Source organism: Mixophyes fleayi, chromosome 1 (assembly GCF_038048845.1).
Source record: "Mixophyes fleayi isolate aMixFle1 chromosome 1, aMixFle1.hap1, whole genome shotgun sequence".
NCBI classification, from domain to species: domain Eukaryota; kingdom Metazoa; phylum Chordata; class Amphibia; order Anura; family Limnodynastidae; genus Mixophyes; species Mixophyes fleayi.
The window spans coordinates 226,577,063-226,595,825 of record NC_134402.1 but is presented as its reverse complement, the minus strand read 5'-3'; the positions used below and the strand labels follow the sequence as shown (position 1 = coordinate 226,595,825).

The 18,763-nt window shown below is 39.3% G+C and overlaps 1 protein-coding gene across 1 annotated transcript in view; it reads left to right on the top strand.

The window, feature by feature from the left end:
* Nucleotides 1-18,763, top strand: part of MADCAM1 (mucosal vascular addressin cell adhesion molecule 1) — a 43,591-nt gene that overhangs the window by 10,397 nt on the left and 14,431 nt on the right. Inside the window, exons 2-5 of the mRNA XM_075190662.1 lie at nt 6,980-7,249; nt 10,964-11,266; nt 14,779-15,135; nt 18,041-18,310. Of these exons, the coding sequence (XP_075046763.1) occupies nt 6,980-7,249; nt 10,964-11,266; nt 14,779-15,135; nt 18,041-18,310 (1,200 nt within the window). The remainder of the gene's footprint in view (nt 1-6,979; nt 7,250-10,963; nt 11,267-14,778; nt 15,136-18,040; nt 18,311-18,763) is intronic.

Genomic DNA, 18,763 nt, shown 5'->3' with positions numbered 1-18,763 from the left:
CCTCCTCGTCAACTTCCTCCACAATCTCCATCAGATTCAGTCCTGCAGCCCAAGTCAGCAGCCAGACTGAGTCCTCCTCAATACGGGATTCATCCGAGGAATCCTGCAGCGGTACGCCTACTACTGCCACTGCTGCTGTTGCTGCTGTTAGTCGGTCATCTTCCCAGAGGGGAAGTCGTAAGACCGCTAAGTCTTTCACAAAACAATTGACCGTCCAACAGTCGTTTGCCATGACCACAAAATACGATAGTAGTCACCCTATTGCAAAGCGTATAACTGCGGCTGTAACTGCAATGTTGGTGTTAGACGTGCGCCCGGTGTCCGCCATCAGTGGAGTGGGATTTAGAGGGTTGATGGAGGTATTGTGTCCCCGGTACCAAATCCCCTCGAGATTCCACTTCACTAGGCAGGCGATACCAAAAATGTACAGAGAAGTACGATCAAGTGTCCTCAGTGCTCTTAAAAATGCGGTTGTACCCACTGTCCACTTAACCACGGACATGTGGACAAGTGGTTCTGGGCAAACGAAGGACTATATGACTGTGACAGCCCACTGGGTAGATGCATCCCCTTCCGCAGCAACAGCAACAGCTGCATCAGTAGCAGCATCTACAAAATGGCTGCTCATGCAAAGGCAGGCAACATTGTGTATTACAGGCTTTAATAAGAGGCACAACGCTGACAACATATTAGAGAAAATGAGGGAAATTATCTCCCAGTGGCTTACCCCACTTAGACTCTCATGGGGATTTGTGGTGTCAGACAATGCCAGTAACATTGTGCGGGCATTAAATATGGGCAATTTCCAGCACGTCCCATGTTTTGCCCACACCATTAATTTGGTGGTGCAGCATTACCTCAAGAGTGACAGGGGTGTGCAGGAGATGCTTGCGGTGGCGCGCAAAATTGCTGGACACTTTCGGCATTCAGCCAGTGCCTACCGCAGACTAGAGGCACATCAAAAAAGCATGAACCTGCCCTGCCATCACCTCAAAGAAGAGGTTGTGACGCGCTGGAACTCCACCCTCTATATGCTGCAGAGGATGGAGGAGCAGCAAAAGGCCATTCAGGCCTACACAGCCACCTACGACATAGGCAAAGGAGTGGGGATGCGCCTCAGTCAAGCGCAGTGGAGACTGATTTCCGTGTTGTGCAAGGTTCTGCAGCCATTTGAACTTGCCACACGAGAAGTCAGTTCCGACACTGCCAGCTTGAGTCAGGTCATTCCCCTGATCAGGCTGTTGCAGAAGCAGCTGGAGAAAGTGAGGGAGGAGCTGGTAAGCCATTGCGATTACACCAAGCATGTAGCTCTTGTGGATGTAGCCCTTCGTACGCTTTGCCAGGATCCGAGGGTGGTCACTCTTTTAAAGTCAGAGGAATACATTCTGGCCACCGTGCTCGATCCTCGGTTTAAAGCGTATGTTGTGTCTCTGTTTCCGGCGGACACAAGTCTACAGCGGTGCAAAGACCTGCTGGTCAGGAGATTGTCCTCTGAAGAGGACCGTGACATGCCAACAGCTCCACCCTCATTTTCTTCCACATCTATGGCTGCGAGGAAAAAGCTCAGTTTTCCCAAAAGAGGCACTGGCGGGGATGCTGATAACATCTGGTCCGGACTGAAGGACCTGCCAACCATTGCAGACATGTCTACTCTCGCTGCATTGGATGCTGTCACAATAGAAAAAATTGTGGATGATTACTTTGCTGACACCATCCAAGTAGACATGTCAGACAGTCCATATTGTTACTGGCAGGAAAAAAAGGCAGTTTGGAAGCCCCTGTACAAACTGGCTCTATTTTACCTGAGTTGTCCCCCCTCCAGTGTGTACTCGGAAAGAGTTTTTAGTGCAGCGGGGAACCTGGTCAGTGAGCGGCGAAGGAGGTTGCTTCCTCACAACGTTGAAAAAATGATGTTTATAAAAATGAATAATCAATTCCTCAATGAAGTACAGCACTGCCCTCCAGATACTACAGAGGGACCTGTGGTTGTGGAGTCCAGCGGGGACGAATTGATAATGTGTGATGAGGAGGAAGTACACACTGTAGGGGGAGAGGAATCAGAGGTTGAGGATGAGGACGACATCTTGCCTCAGTAGAGCCTGTTTAGTCTGTACAGGGAGAGATGAATAGCTTTTTTGGTGTGGGGGCCCAAACAAACCAATCATTTCAGCCAAAGTTGTTTGGTAGGCCCTGTCGCTGAAATGATTGGTTTGTTAAAGTGTGCATGTCCTATTTCAACAACATAAGGGTGGGTGTGAGGGCCCAAGGACAATTCCATCTTGGAACTTTTTTTTTGGCATTATATGACCAATCAACAGTCGTTTGCCATGTTCAAAAAGTAAAACCAAATTTTAAAAAATTCAAGAAATTAAACCAAAAGTAAAATGCCGTGTCATAATTTAAAACAAGAGTTTTTGACGTGCTCTAAAACTACTGTATTGTGTTTTATATTTTATAAACACTACACTTGAAAGCTTGAGTCTTTCAATAAAAAAGTAACTGTCCATTGCACGAATATTTGCAACAGGGACAATTTTAGGGTTAAGAAAGCCAACTGATAACACTTCGACGCTGTCTGTCTTTATAAACACTACACTTGGAAGTTGGAGGAGGTATTGTGGCCCCGGCACCAAATTTACTACCGGGGCCACTCCACTGTGCAGTCCATATTTAGATGTATCAGATATTAAACAACGGTGACAGTTGATGCCCAATTTTTTAATTATATTGTGGCCTCGGTACCAAATTGTGTACCGGGGCCACCACACTACGCAGTCCAGATACTTGTTTGGTGGAATTCAGACCAGTTGAGGGTTTTATTATTATATTGTGGGGACCACTCTATCTATACCACACTACAACTCTATACCACTCTATTTCATACTTTAATTCTATTTCATACTTTAATTCTATTTAATACTTTAATTCTATTTCATACTTTAATTCTATTTAATACTTTAATTCTATTTCATACTTTAATTCTATTTAATACTTTAATTCTATTACTAATTACCATAAAGAGGAACAAAATAAACCAATTTTACCAAAAGTATAATATGACTTAGACTTACAAACACTACACTTGAAAGATGGTGCCTTTAAATGAAAAAGTCAGTCTTCATTGCACGACTATGTGCAACAGGGACAGTTTTTTGGTTTACAAAGTCAACCAATAACACTTGGACCCTGTCTGTCTTTAACATACTTGATGGGATCTCAATGACGAATTGTCTGTACCATGTTTGGAGGAGGTATTGTGGCCCCGGTATCAAATTGGGTACCGGGGCCACCCCACTACGCAGTCCAGATACTTGTTTGGTGGAATTCTGACACGTGGAGGGTTTTTTAATTATATTGTGGCCTCGGTACCAAATTGTGTACCGGGGCCACCACACTACGCAGTCAAGATAGATAGATGCGTATCATAGATAAAGTACATTCAGTGGTGTGGGGCAAATTGAAAAATATTCAAAATGCACTGACATTATCAAAAACAAGAGGTTGTCACACGCTAAAACTCCAACATGTATATGATGGAGAGGATGGAGGAGCAGCCGTATGTGTAGTGTAATGCAGACCTGTTGAAGGTTTTTTATATATTTTATTGTGGTGCCCAGTGCCCACTCCTCTACGCAGTCCAGATACATTTATTGGTGCGAATCATAAAAGTTCAGGGTTTTTAATATATTGTGGTGACCCACTCCTCTACGCAGTCCAGGTACATTTATTGGTGCGAATCAAACAAGTTGATGGTTTTCTTATTATATATATTGTGGTGACCCACTCCTCTACGCAGTCCAGGTACATTTATTGGTGCGATTCATAAAAGTTCAGGGTTTTCAATATATATTGTGGTGACCCACTCCTCTACGCAGTCCAGGTACATTTATTGGTGCGATTCATAAAAGTTCAGGGTTTTTAATATATTGTGGTGACCCACTCCTCTACGCAGTCCAGGTACATTTATTGGTGCGATTCATAAAAGTTCAGGGTTTTTAATATATATTGTGGTGACCCACTCCTCTACGCAGTCCAGGTACATTTATTGGTGCGATTCATAAAAGTTCAGGGTTTTTAATATATATTGTGGTGACCCACTCCTCTACGCAGTCCAGGTACATTTATTGGTGCGATTCATAAAAGTTCAGGGTTTTTAATATATATTGTGGTGACCCACTCCTCTACGCAGTCCAGGTACATTTATTGGTGCGATTCATAAAAGTTCAGGGTTTTTAATATATATTGTGGTGACCCACTCCTCTACGCAGTCCACGTACATTTATTGGTGCGATTCATAAAAGTTCAGGGTTTTTAATATATATTGTGGTGACCCACTCCTCTACGCAGTCCAGGTACATTTATTGGTGCGATTCATAAAAGTTCAGGGTTTTTAATATATTGTGGTGACCCACTCCTCTACGCAGTCCAGGTACATTTATTGGTGCGATTCATAAAAGTTCAGGGTTTTTAATATATATTGTGGTGACCCACTCCTCTACGCAGTCCAGGTACATTTATTGGTGCGATTCATAAAAGTTCAGGGTTTTTAATATATATTGTGGTGACCCACTCCTCTACGCAGTCCAGGTACATTTATTGGTGCGAATCAAACAAGTTGATGGTTTTCTTATTATATATATTGTGGTGACCCACTCCTCTACGCAGTCCAGGTACATTTATTGGTGCGATTCATAAAAGTTCAGGGTTTTTAATATATATTGTGGTGACCCACTCCTCTACGCAGTCCAGGTACATTTGTTGGTGCGATTCATAAAAGTTCAGGGTTTTTAATATATATTGTGGTGACCCACTCCTCTACGCAGTCCAGGTACATTTATTGGTGCGATTCATAAAAGTTCAGGGTTTTTAATATATATTGTGGTGACCCACTCCTCTACGCAGTCCAGGTACATTTATTGGTGCGAATCATAAAAGTTCAGGGTTTTTAATATATATTGTGGTGACCCACTCCTCTACGCAGTCCAGGTACATTTATTGGTGCGATTCATAAAAGTTCAGGGTTTTTAATATATTGTGGTGACCCACTGCTCTACGCAGTCCAGGTACATTTGTTGGTGCGATTCATAAAAGTTCAGGGTTTTTAATATATATTGTGGTGACCCACTCCTCTACGCAGTCCAGGTACATTTATTGGTGCGATTCATAAAAGTTCAGGGTTTTTAATATATATTGTGGTGACCCACTCCTCTACGCAGTCCAGGTACATTTATTGGTGCGAATCATAAAAGTTCAGGGTTTTTAATATATATTGTGGTGACCCACTCCTCTACGCAGTCCAGGTACATTTATTGGTGCGATTCATAAAAGTTCAGGGTTTTTAATATATTGTGGTGACCCACTCCTCTACGCAGTCCAGGTACATTTATTGGTGCGATTCATAAAAGTTCAGGGTTTTTAATATATATTGTGGTGACCCACTCCTCTACGCAGTCCAGGTACATTTATTGGTGCGATTCATAAAAGTTCAGGGTTTTTAATATATATTGTGGTGACCCACTCCTCTACGCAGTCCAGGTACATTTATTGGTGCGATTCATAAAAGTTCAGGGTTTTTAATATATATTGTGGTGACCCACTCCTCTACGCAGTCCAGGTACATTTATTGGTGCGAATCATAAAAGTTCAGGGTTTTTAATATATATTGTGGTGACCCACTCCTCTACGCAGTCCAGGTACATTTATTGGTGCGATTCATAAAAGTTCAGGGTTTTTAATATATATTGTGGTGACCCACTCCTCTACGCAGTCCAGGTACATTTATTGGTGCGAATCATAAAAGTTCAGGGTTTTTAATATATATATTGTGGTGACCCACTCCTCTACGCAGTCCAGAAAGATACCTTGTTGCAACGTTTTGGACTAATAACTATATTGTGAGGTGTTCAGAATACACTGTAAATTAGTGGAAATGCTTGTTATTGAATGTTATTGAGGTTAATAATAGCCTAGGAGTGAAAATAAGCCCAAAAACTTGATTTTTAAACTTTTTATGTTTTTTTCAAAAAAAATCCGAATCCAAAACCTTAAATCCGAACCGAGACCTTTCGTCAAGTGTTTTGCGAGACAAATCCGAACCCCAAAAATAACGAAAATCCGGATCCAAAACACAAAACACGAGACCTCAAAAGTCGCCGGTGCACATCCCTAATTTAGATAGTGATGAAATGTTATCTAAGTAATTGAAACCATCTAAAAATGATCATATGATAGATCGATTTAATTAACCTCCGAGTATAATTGATATTCATATGATATTCAACAAATTATTCAAAAATATTCTATGTTATTATTGGATCCAAGTTTAAAGTCTATTAATTCTGATAGCCCTTCCATTATTTTTTTATAGTCAAACATTTTTTTAGATCATCCTCAGAGTGATCGTAAACAGTTTAGGGTCGAATGTATAGAGGACGTGATAGATATTAGTGATTATGTCAACGTACGGTTTTCTGTATGCGCTCTCTGAGGACTCTGCATTTAGAGGACCTAAATGAAACAAAATAACTTAATATTATGGATAAATTATTAAGACTTTTTAGCTACTGTATTTTTTTTAAAATAGATTTATGATTTATTAGATTATAAATGAAGGATCCATTGGTTTAGCAAAACTGGCCCCTTTAGATACCCAAACTGGGAATTTAATTTAGTATTAGCGATATATGAATATAGTGTTAACCAATATCAGAGACATTCATGCCCCAATACCTTGTAACAGTCTATATGGATCAATATGCCAGCAATTATGGCAACAGATCTATAAACACTCTTGTATAGTTTTTAGAAGTAGGTCATGTTTGTTTATTAGATTAAGATATGATTTTTCCATACAAAATTTTGCATCAATAAGATTTGGTAACCCTTTCATTTGTGTCTGTTTTGATTATATATATTTATTTATTTATGTTTTAAGTGATAAAGGCACACCTTGAAATATTGTTTGCTTTTATTTATACAGCTCAGTATGGCTTAACTGTGCATCCTGTGAATCCAGTGGTGGCTCTTGGAGGGACCATACAACTGAACTGCTCCATTAATTGTCCTCTGGGTAGAACATCATGGAAAGGGCTTGACACCAACCTGAATGGGCAATTCATTGCTCCTGGCTACAGTATCCAGACCATAGAAAATGCCAGGATCTCAACCGAGGGGACCAAAATCTGTGTGGGAACCTGTCCAGGTTTCAGCAGTAAAAGTTTACAGACTTCTGTGTACCTGTATGTATATGGTATGTAGGATTCAACTATCTATCTATCCTTTAAAATGCTTACATATCTGTCTGAGAAGGAATTGTGTATACCACTTTATTATTAGGTAAATCTATCTAATAACAAGTAGCTCCCCGTGTGCCCTCAGGGCAGCCTGAATTCATCATAGCATGGACTAAGTAACCTATTAAAAATTGCACATGGATTGCATGTTGACTCGAGCCTGTCAACTTTAGAAATGTTCCACATATTCCGAAAAACCTGATCTGTAAAACTTATCATATGGCTCGCAAATGCCAGGATGTTACAGGTTTGTATTGGGGACTGACCTGATCAATTTGGCCTGGAATGAATAGTCAGCACTATGGAGCTTTACAAATCATTGATAACAACAGCAATATTAATAATATTAACCCCATAGTGTCTGGCCTGAATGGCTTGGTATAGTATAGTTACATTCGAAAAAAAATATATTCTATCTGCATACCAAAAACAGTACATCAGCTAAAAAGATTGTGACTGAACACTACATAGAGATCTATGGACACTGTTGTGTCTGCTCTGTTATAGAAACACCTCCCACTTAAGTTGGCAATCTGCTACAGAGGGTAGACATATTTAGTTTAGAAGAAAACAATTTAAGTTGTGGATAATGTTGTGTGTTCCTATTTTGGTTCTGAGAAGTGGTTGCTTGATTAAAATAACTTTCTTAAACCTAAATTGCAATTTACGCCAGGTAAAACATAGCATATTTACGTGCATTGAGACATTTACCATCTGTCTCAACTAGCATCTGATAAATCAGATGTTGATCAGGATTAGCAGTCTTCTAGGGTCCCAAACATGCAGAGATGTGTGACCAATTATGCCTAAAATGGCCCAACTGGCAGTCAGGAACACAAAGTGTATAGCCAAATTATCTTTTTCTGCCTCACCCCAAACAAAAATGAATTGAATCACTAAATAAATAATTAATAAATAGTGCACTAGAACATTTCTATGGTATCAATTGAATGTTTTAGATGTAGCCATTGACTATTTTTCTCTTGCCTGTAAGTAGCAATAGATCACCATTAAAGGTGTGTGTGTGTATATATATATATATATATATATATATATATATATATATATATATATATATATATATATATACATACATATATGTATATACACATATCTATACATATATTTATGTATATATATATATATATATATATATATATATATATATATATATATGTGTATATGTGTGTGTGTGTGTATATATATATATATATATATATATATATATATATACACGTGTGTATATATGATATATTTATATAAATATGTGTCTATATATGTATATAGATATGTGTGTGTATATACATGTGTGTGTATATTTGCATATACGTGTGTGTATATCATACTTACCTACTTTCTAGAATCTCTTTCCGGGACAGGGGCGAGACTGGAGGGTGGGAGGGGGCGGAGAGTGGTGAATCGCATCATTTTGGCCCCGCCCTGCTATGAAAATGCCGTTTAGTCGCGGGGGACGGGGGCAAAATGACGCGGATCACAGAGAATCGCGTCATTTAGTGGTGGCTGTAGCGGGATGCAGGAGATATGCCAGCTGAGATATGCCAGCTCTCCCGGGAGTCCGTGAGACTGACTGACCCGAATTTCGGAGTCTCCCGGACACTCCAGGAGAGTTAGCAAGTATGGTGTATGTATGGAAGGAGGCTAAATGGCAGAGATATGTGTCCCAGAACTCCAGCATTGTGTACGTTACAACTCCAGGGAGAATGTGTAGATGTATGGGTATTTCCCTGCGCTAACAAAACATGGTTAGGGTCCCTGGTGTTATGTATGGAGAAAGAGAAGGGTGGGCACCACACATAAGGCCCAGTCCGGGTCTTCTGATATGCCAGTCTCTAAACAGAATGATCAGGAGTTGCACCTGTAAGGTGCCTGTTAAAATGCAGCTAGAATATGCAAACAGTCTCTCAACCTGGGGAGGAGGCCAGATGGCTCCTGAGAGACTCTGCTGTGGTGAGCAATGATATGATGAGTGTGTGTTTGGACACATGGTCCAACACCTGAGAGAGGGTGATGCTAAAATGTATTAGCTAGTAACCAGACGGCTAGGATTTTGTTTATGTTTTGTTTGCAAGCTGGTGAATAAACTAGCTGTGGCTGTTATCCTGAAACCCCTGGACTTGTGTGTTTTACTGCTGCTGTTCATCACCATCTTCTCCAGGAGATGGCACCTATTCCCCTGATGATGTCACAATATATCTGTATCTATCTATCTATCTATCTATCTATCTATATATATATATATATATATATATACACACACACACACAATATGATGCAAAATCGAGGTAAATAAAAAGGTCAAGACCAGCATCCGTATTTTTGTTCATGGGCCCTTTAACTGCCAAAAAAATAAATGAAGATATTTGGTATTACTGTACTCAGGAGAACTGGACCATTAAATAATGAGGGAAAATTCAGTGGCTGCACTGACTACATTAGTGTAACTAGGAGAACAATCAGGGAAAACTGTATTGTTATGCATGTTTTGTCGCTATCCAATAACGATTGTCGAATCTCGATTTGTGTTTCCAAAGCACAAAGTGATTTATTATCCAAAAGTAGCAGAATAATGAGAAATAATAATAAGTACAGCCGTTACTTATCGCAGGCGCTCTGGATCCAGTGAACAGTCATTCAGGTCTGAAGTCTGTGGTCAAAGAAGACTGGTCACTAAGCCCAGAGCTCCTGCTTATATGCAGTCGGTGAATACAGTAAAACAATTCAGATGGTGTGGCTTGCTTCTATTGGTCCAGGCTTCGGGAAGGTCCAGTGTACTGTAGGTCATAGACCAGTTCAAACCAAAATATCCAAAGGTGGGGGTCATCTCTCCAGGGGATATGCTCCGACTTTCCCACCAAGAATCCAGTTTCAACTAGTCTATTAGCATTTTACAGTTGGTATCACTTTAAACATTTATTCCCTAACATCACTAACTAGAGTATGCAATGTGCGATCTCTTCAGCGAATGAACCAGACAACTGCTGATGAGTAGGGGATTAAAATAATACTAAACATGACACAGTTCCTGCAACCTGAACCTTGGGTTTCACTAAAATGCATATAACTTATAATATTAAACATAAATACTGCTATATTTTAACATAAATAACTTTGTGTTGCAACTACAATTAATGTGTACTAATTACAAATGTGTATGTTTGTGTGAATGTGTGTAAAAACCTGTTGTTGCCACGTTTTGCGGCTGGATATGCCCTTCCACGCCGTAGTGTGCTCTGCGCATAATTTCGGACAAAGACAACCAAGTTTGCTCGATATTAATTGAAATGACTTTATCCAATTTGCTGACTTCGACAGTATATTTTCCTATTTCTGCTTGTTCTCACCTAATTAATGTTTATAATGCTACCAAAAGAAACCTCTATCTGTCCTGGAATAAAATCAATATAATTGCAATATAAAAGCAATAATTTGCATAGAAAAATAAATAAAAGTTATTCCCATTTAAATGGATGCATTGCAAAATTAAAAAAGATAATTTGTCTGGGATTAAGGGAAAATATTCCGGTCATCAAGTGGTTAACGTGAAATCAGATAGACAGATTTTCATTGCCTTTCAATTTAAATTATTATTTTTAGGGACAACAATAAAACCTACATGTTTTTTGTATGCACTGATTCATGTTTTATTGCAGCCCTACCACAATCCCTGCATCTCTACTACAGCGTGAAAAATGACATCTTTTATCTGCACTGTTCCATGAAAGACACATATCCACATGTTTCTGAAATCAGCTGTTACAGAGGGTCTAAAAAGTTGGATGACCCCATTGAGGAAAAGGTGGAGGAAAAAGGAGAAGATCTAACCACTGTGACCTGGAGCTGGGAGGTCCATGATGAAGACCGGATAGCAGAGACTCTCTACAGGTGTGAGGCAAAAGTAGTTTTGGGTGACCACGAGTTGAAAAGAGAGGGAACCTTGATGATACCAAACAAAGGTATAATTAAGTTGAATGTAAATAAAAGTTGAGATACATTTCATTTGCCTATCTCTGTTTCAACTTAGAAAAGCTACATAATATGCAAACAGCTCACCCACATCTCAAAAAGACATGTAAGATAGAGGCGGCATGGGAAGGGTGGAAGGGGGAGCAAAATATCATGACAATCACAACAAAGAAATTCGAAAACCAACCAGGACAGTTGTGGTAAACAATGTAGGAAGAGAAGGATCAGAAGTAGATTGCCATGTGTTGCCAATGAAGGCTGCCAGAACTTAAGGAATTTATAATCACACAGAGACTGACAGCAAATTCCAATTATTCTGCCTATTACATTTGCTTATTGTCAATTTTATTGTTTTCTATTTACATTTTTATTAATGATAATAAAAATAATAATACAAATAATAACTTCTTACAACAAATTTATGTTTGCTACATTGATACACCCCCACTGCTTCTGGGGTTTCCATGGGTCACCCTTTCTTTACAGACGTGTCTCCATGTATTATGTTTCACACTGCAGCCTCTTTGAGAAATCCTTATGTTTGAATATGCTCATCCCATCTACTCTGTCAATACTAAGGGGTAGATTTATCAAACCTTTTAGAAAGGAAAAGTGGAGCTGTTGCCCAAATAAACCAATCAGATTCCAACTATCATTAATCGAGTACATTTTAGAAAAGGATTGCTAGAATCTAATCAACATCTCAGCTTTTCTTTTTAGAAATTTTGATAAATGTACTACTGATCCTTTAATTATCTCTCTATTTTTACTTTAAAGTGTTTTTGTAGTCAATGCACCATTTTTAGTAGCCTGTCTCTGAATTAATTCTATTAATGTCTTTTTGGAGGTAGGGCCTGCATAACTTTATACAATACTTACATGAAAGCATGATTTGCCAAAATTACTTGCCTCTTAATGATACTAATACATCTTCTTATACAACCAAGTGTTCTACTGGCTTTTCTATAGCTTTTACTAAAGAAGGCAATACTTGGTTAGTCTATAATTAAGAAGTGACCAGGGGGTAAATGTATCAAGCTGAGAGTTTTCCGGCGGGTTTGAAAAGTAGAGATGTTGCCTATAGCAACCAATCAGATTCTAGCTGTCATTTTGTAGAATGTTCTAAATAAATGATAACTAGAATCTGATTGGTTTTTCAAACCCGCCGGAAAACTCTCAGCTTGACACATTTACCCCCAGATGTTGCAAAGTGACAGTAGGAGGGACTATATGTCATATAAGCTGTCAGTTGTATTTCACGGCCTAAGCTACAAATAGAGTCCTTGGGAGATGTTCTTCCACTGAAGATAGCTACTTAAGATTTCATTATGTCTTTCTCTGCTAAAGTAGTTTCCAACCATGTTAGTGGCTCTACAAGACTGCAGTGTCTGATATTTTCAGTACATTCAGCTGGTACACCTTAGGTCAATGTGTACAGATGACTGGTCCAGGATTAAAAAGACAAAGGAAAGTGGGCACAATGTTTATAATAATAATAATAAACAAAATGGTGTACTGATCACTATTTTATGACAACGGAAAGCAAGGGGATCCACAAAAACATATTATATTTAATCATGTAACAGATTACTGGATAACACTACTAATCTTGATTAGCCCTGGCTTGCCTGAGGTGCGGAGTGTAACGATCTCCCCGGTGTTCACCAGAACCGCCGCAAGGCGGGATGGACTTTGCTGCCAGGAGTCGCAGGTCCTCAGGTTTGCCCCAAGATGTAGTACAGCGGAATAGGAGCAGGATGAGAGTAGTCGGACAAGCCGGGTCAGTTCACGGGAAGGCAATGCAGACAAATTCAGAAGGCAATCTCGGAGTCAATCAAACCGGTTCGGTACACGGGTCACCAGAATAGATGCGTAGTCAGCTACCCGGGTCTGTACACAGGTATGGCAGATAAACGAGTAGAGAGAGGAACATGAGACAATCCGGGAGCACAGGCAATCAGGGTGGTCAGCAAGCCGGGTCAGTATACAGGAGAAACGGAATCCAGAAAGGTCAGCAAGCCAGTTGGGTACACAGGAGGTCAAAACATACAGGGAGCAGGCACAAGGAAGAACAGGAATCAGGAGCCAGGAACAGATAAGTTGCTCTGACACTCCTAAAGTGTCAGAGCGATATTTTATAGTGAGCCCCTGTTTGAATTCCCGGCCCTAGGTCTGGCGGTCACGTGACCGCCGAACCTGGAAGCGCGGGTCCGACGGAGCGGTGGGGGAGCATGGAGGGGTAAGTATCATTACAAATTATTAGTCAGATAATGTGTTTCCACCATGTTTAGTTCGAAAATCCAGAATTGTTTTTTTTAGCAATTTCTTTTATTCTACTCTCCCTCCTCCAATTTTTGGTAGCCAATGAATCACCATAAACGTAATCATTAGAATAATTTTATGATATTAAGCAAAATGAACTGTGACCCGATAGGAATGTTATAGTGAAAAAAACATTGATTAATGTGTTTCCAAATCCTATATCTTAAATTATGCCAGGAACTAGGATTAGACAACTCATAAGGGACAAAAAAAATGGACAATGTATTCAAAGAATGTCATAACAATTTTCCAGAAGGATTGATGATATTTAAGGACAGTTAAACCTATTTTTAGGATGCTGGAAAATAATATTTATTTATTAATACACACACCTTTAACATCTTTAATTGGTTATCTGAGGGATTGATGCTTCGACAACCTTTGTTATTATGTATAGCATTTGCTATCTTCATAACATTGTTTGTCTATTTTGTTAATTTAATATTCTAATATAGGAAATTTGATATAAAAGACGACCAATTTAGAACAAAACAGACAACAGACCATAAGACCACAGTTCTTACAACCACTGTTTCTACTGTTAAAAAGTAGTTATATCACAGCAGGAAATTAAGATAATTAAATATTTGGATAGCAAGGTATTGTCATCAGAAAAAGAAATGGCTTCAACCTATTAGGATGAATAGCTGAGCACAATACAAAACATGCTAGTACTCGGACAGACAGGGCTAACTAACTTTTGGGGCTAGATTTACTAAGCTGCGGGTTTGATAAAGTAGGGATGTTGCCTATAGCAACCAACCAGATTCTAGCTTTCATTGATTTAGTACCTTCTACAAAATGACAGCTAGAATCTGATTGGTTGTGATAGGCAACATCCCCACTTTTTAAACCCGCAGCTTAGTAAATCTAGCCCTTGGTCCTTTATATCAAATTGTTATTGTCAATATGAACTTTCATGTTTCTAGGAAAAAGTAGTGGGCATAATTGTTATTTCAGATCTACTGTTAACCTCACTGTCACCACCTGGAAAGACACCTTACTGCCACACTGTAAATCTATAAAGACGGAATGGTTTGGTTTCCCCCTTAGATTGTGCAAATTTACACTTTTATGTTTCATATAAGGATCTATACTTTGTGCAGTATGGATTACAGCAAATGTAATTAACCAACTTTAAGCAGAATTTGTTATGTTATACAATATGTTTTATTCACAGAAGAGACCACTGCTTCCTCCACCTCCCAAATGGCAGTTACTTTATCCAGGAGTCTGGAAACTTCTTATGTGAAAGCAACTATTACCGCCTCTAATGATCCTCAAACCAGGTCTGGGAAGCAGGAAAACACTACAGCGGGAAATGGACTATCAGCCTTTCTGAGCAACATGACTAATACTCTGAGGACAACAATGGTTAGTCTTGGAACCCAAGAAACAGTTCTAACCACAAGAATACCAAAAACGTATCCATCAAGGACAGGCGTTACACATCCGCCAACTACATCACAAGATGTTCCCCAAATTGAATCAAGGCTGCGTCCAACTGCAGAGGAGGATCCTAGAGTCAAAACCAAAGGTAGGTTTGAACAACAAAAGCTATTCCCATCTAGTTCCTTATCTTCAATACCTTTATTATTCATAAATATATTTCTGTTATACAGTGCAAGACCATTTTTTTACTGAATGATTCCTGAAGCACCCCCTCTTTTTCTACTAAAGATTTAAAGATTATTTGTTTATTAACCTCATTGGCTACATTCAAAACACTTCCCTATTTCAGATACTCCGTGACCACTACATAATGGCACTGTTTATTTTGTTGCACATCTCCACACAAGGAATAGCCCCCAAAAACAAGGATTCTGACTTCAATTCCTGGATATCCAGGAAGAATTAATATCTTTCGTTTACAAACTAGTGTTTTGTCTGGTGTGTACTTCCTTTTTTGACTTCTTTTATAAAACAATGTCATCACTGCTCATCAAATACAAGGATACATTTTACAGGAGTTTCGACATATATTAATTTTACTCACATGGAGGTTTTTTCCCCACCATCTCGGCCAAGCCAGTAATTCCTTAGATTCTATAAAACTTATAGATCTAAACTGAATATCATCTATATGATGTAATTTTTCTATTTAGCATTATAACATCTTATACCAGTTTGGGTGAAATACAAATTGAGAATTTCTAATCTATAATGTGCCCAAATGAAACACACTGAAGGTCATTTACAAACCGCAAAATGGCCTCAATTGTTGATTTGTGAAAATGTGCTTATATTTTCACCAAAGTGCACAAAAGTTTGAACAGGCCAAGGGGTATGCCTAATCTTGCTGAGCAGTGAAAAAACAAGATTTCATTTTGGGGAGAGTGTTTAGGGGCATTCCTTGTTATGTGAAACGACACAGCAATTTTCACTCTGCGAAAGGAATTGAAATTTACACAGCTGATTGTCTTTGGGTCTCACCTATACTTAATTAGAGCTATGTTGTGCCTTCACAGACATATAAGTGCCAATTAATAAATACATTCTCTCATGAATAATTTCAGCCAGAAAGTAAACCAAGCAGTATATCTTTGCACAGTGCACATCTTCACACTTGTCTGCCTCTCCAAACTGCTGGCTACACTTCTACTTTATGGAGCCAACTCCCAAGAGCAAAGATTAGTCATCCACTGTGATGTGAGATGTGCAGCGTGTAAAACCAACATTTGCCTAAAGTCATGTGCTCACTGGTGTTAAAAGTCTTTACGATGCGTTTCCAATGCAAGTAATACGGATATAAGCAGATGTAGGCATAAAAACTAATATACAAAATACTACATGCTTGCACTTTTTTTTTCTGTTTAACATATGTTGCACTGCATTATTTTTTTGGGGAGTGAACATTTTTATTGAGTTTTACAAAAGCATATACAGCATAACAGGTTATGAAATGCAGTTGAGCCAGGCTCACATGAAAAAGACATCACTTGTAGAAGCAAGACACAGAAAAGATATACCTACATGTAAAGCCTCGAGAGAGGCTCAAAATGTTATGCAAGATTATTACTGCAATTGGAGGAAAGTCAGTGAGGGGAAAAGGAAAGGATAGAGAAACAGAGGGAAGGGGAAGGTGCAAAGGAGGTGGGGGGGGTCACTGTTTACTACAGAATGTGTTGGTATAAGTGAGTGTTATGAGCGGAATGTTGACTATGTAGAGGATTAAAAAAATTAAAGACCGAGTGTGGGGGTGAACCGCGGTAATTGGTCCAGGGGCTCTAGACCTTGCTAGATGGGGTTGATAATGGAAGAGGAGGGGGTATGATTAGCTTTTGAGTGTGTTTGGGGACATTGGGCAAGGGACGAAATAGTAAGAAATAGGACAGAGAAGCAGGGATAGAAATTGGAGTAATATTGAAGATGAAGCAATGAATAGAGTCTCAGAAGAGAATTAATTTCGGACAGGGTACCCACTTGATCACACAATCGCCAACACAACGGGGAGGCGCTCAGGTAGATAGTGAGTAATCTGTGGGGGACCAGGTACCATCGATAATATATTTTCCAATAATTTTTGCTAATTTTGACAGATTGAGGTTTTACCTATAGTTAGGCGAATTTTGACCTAGACCTCCGGAGTGAGCGTTTCCCCCATGTCCTCTATGGGAATGATGAAAGTCAATACAGCAAGTGGCGGTTTTTCACTGCTTGCACTGAAAACCTAATGCTGTTTCAGGAACCACCAGAGAGAATGATCAGAGAAGAGAGAGCTCTTCCTGCTCCTTCCCCATGAGAGAGAGAGATTTTGGGGCTCACATATTTTTATATGAGAGATTTATTGGTTATTGATCTGTTTTTATATGGGGGTGTCATATGTCACAAATTAGCTGAATAGCACCCTCTAGGTGCACAATGATACCATCAGTACAGAGACCTGTCATAAAATTATGTATTGAAATAACTATTTAAGTTTTAGAAACAATCACCCTAAGCCATGGATCAAAAGTATCTCTAGAGCACAGCTTCGCAGAATTAGATTAAATTTATCATAAATGAGAGAGCTAATTGGTGCTTTCAAACATAAACATTATTCTGTTAACCTGTTACAAGTAGCTTATTTTGAATCAATGAATTTAGATAGTGATGACATGTTATAGAAGTCATTTAAACTATCTAAAAATGATCACATGATAGATTGAATTAATTAATCTCTGATTATAATTGATGGTTCTAAAACATTCTATTTTATTATTGAATCCAATTTTAAAGTCTTAAATTCTGATAGCCCTTCTATATTTTTAAAGCCAAATATTTTTTGGGGGATGATCCTCAGAGTGATCGTAAACTTTATAGTGAAAGGTATAGCAGAGGTGATAGATATATATGTCAAAGTACGGATTTCTGTATTTCTGGTTCTGTATATATACACATACTTTTCTTTTTTTAAGTGATAAAAGCACACCTTTAAATATTGTTTGCTTTTATTTATACAGCTCAGTATGGCTTAACTGTGAATCCTCTGAATCCTGTGGTTGCTCTTGGAGGGACCATACAACTGAACTGCTCCATTAATTGTCCTCTGGGTAGAACATCATGGAAAGGGCTTGACACCAACCTGAATGGGCAATTCATTGCTCCTGGCTACAGTATCCAGACCATAGAAAATGCCACTATCTCAACCGAGGGGACCAGAATCTGTGTGGGAACCTGTCCAGGTTTCAGCAGTAAAAGTTTACAGACTTCTGTGTACCTGTATGTATATGGTATGTAGGATTGAACTATCTATCTATCCTTTAAAATGCTTACATATCTGTCTGAGAAGGAATTGTTTGTACCACTTTATTATTACTATCTAATAACAAGTAGCTCCCCGTGTGCAGGGGCGGATCTAGGCAACTGCTCTACCCGGGGCGATTTTAGGGGGGGCGATTTAGGCCCCGCCCCCTTTCTAATTTCTACGGCTGCTGACGGCTGCACAGTATGTGCAGGTCCGTTCAGCATTGGCAGTGTGCTGTCCCGCTGCTCTGATTGTGTTTAAAACACAATCAGAGCAGCCGGGCAGCACACTGTCACTGCTGAACGGACCTGCACAGTGTGCAGCCGTCAGCAGCAAGCCCCTGCTAGGGGGGGCGATCGACCCCTCCTGGATCCGCCACTGCCCGTGTGCCCTCAGGGCAGCCTGAATTCATCATAGTATGGACTAAGTAACCTATTAA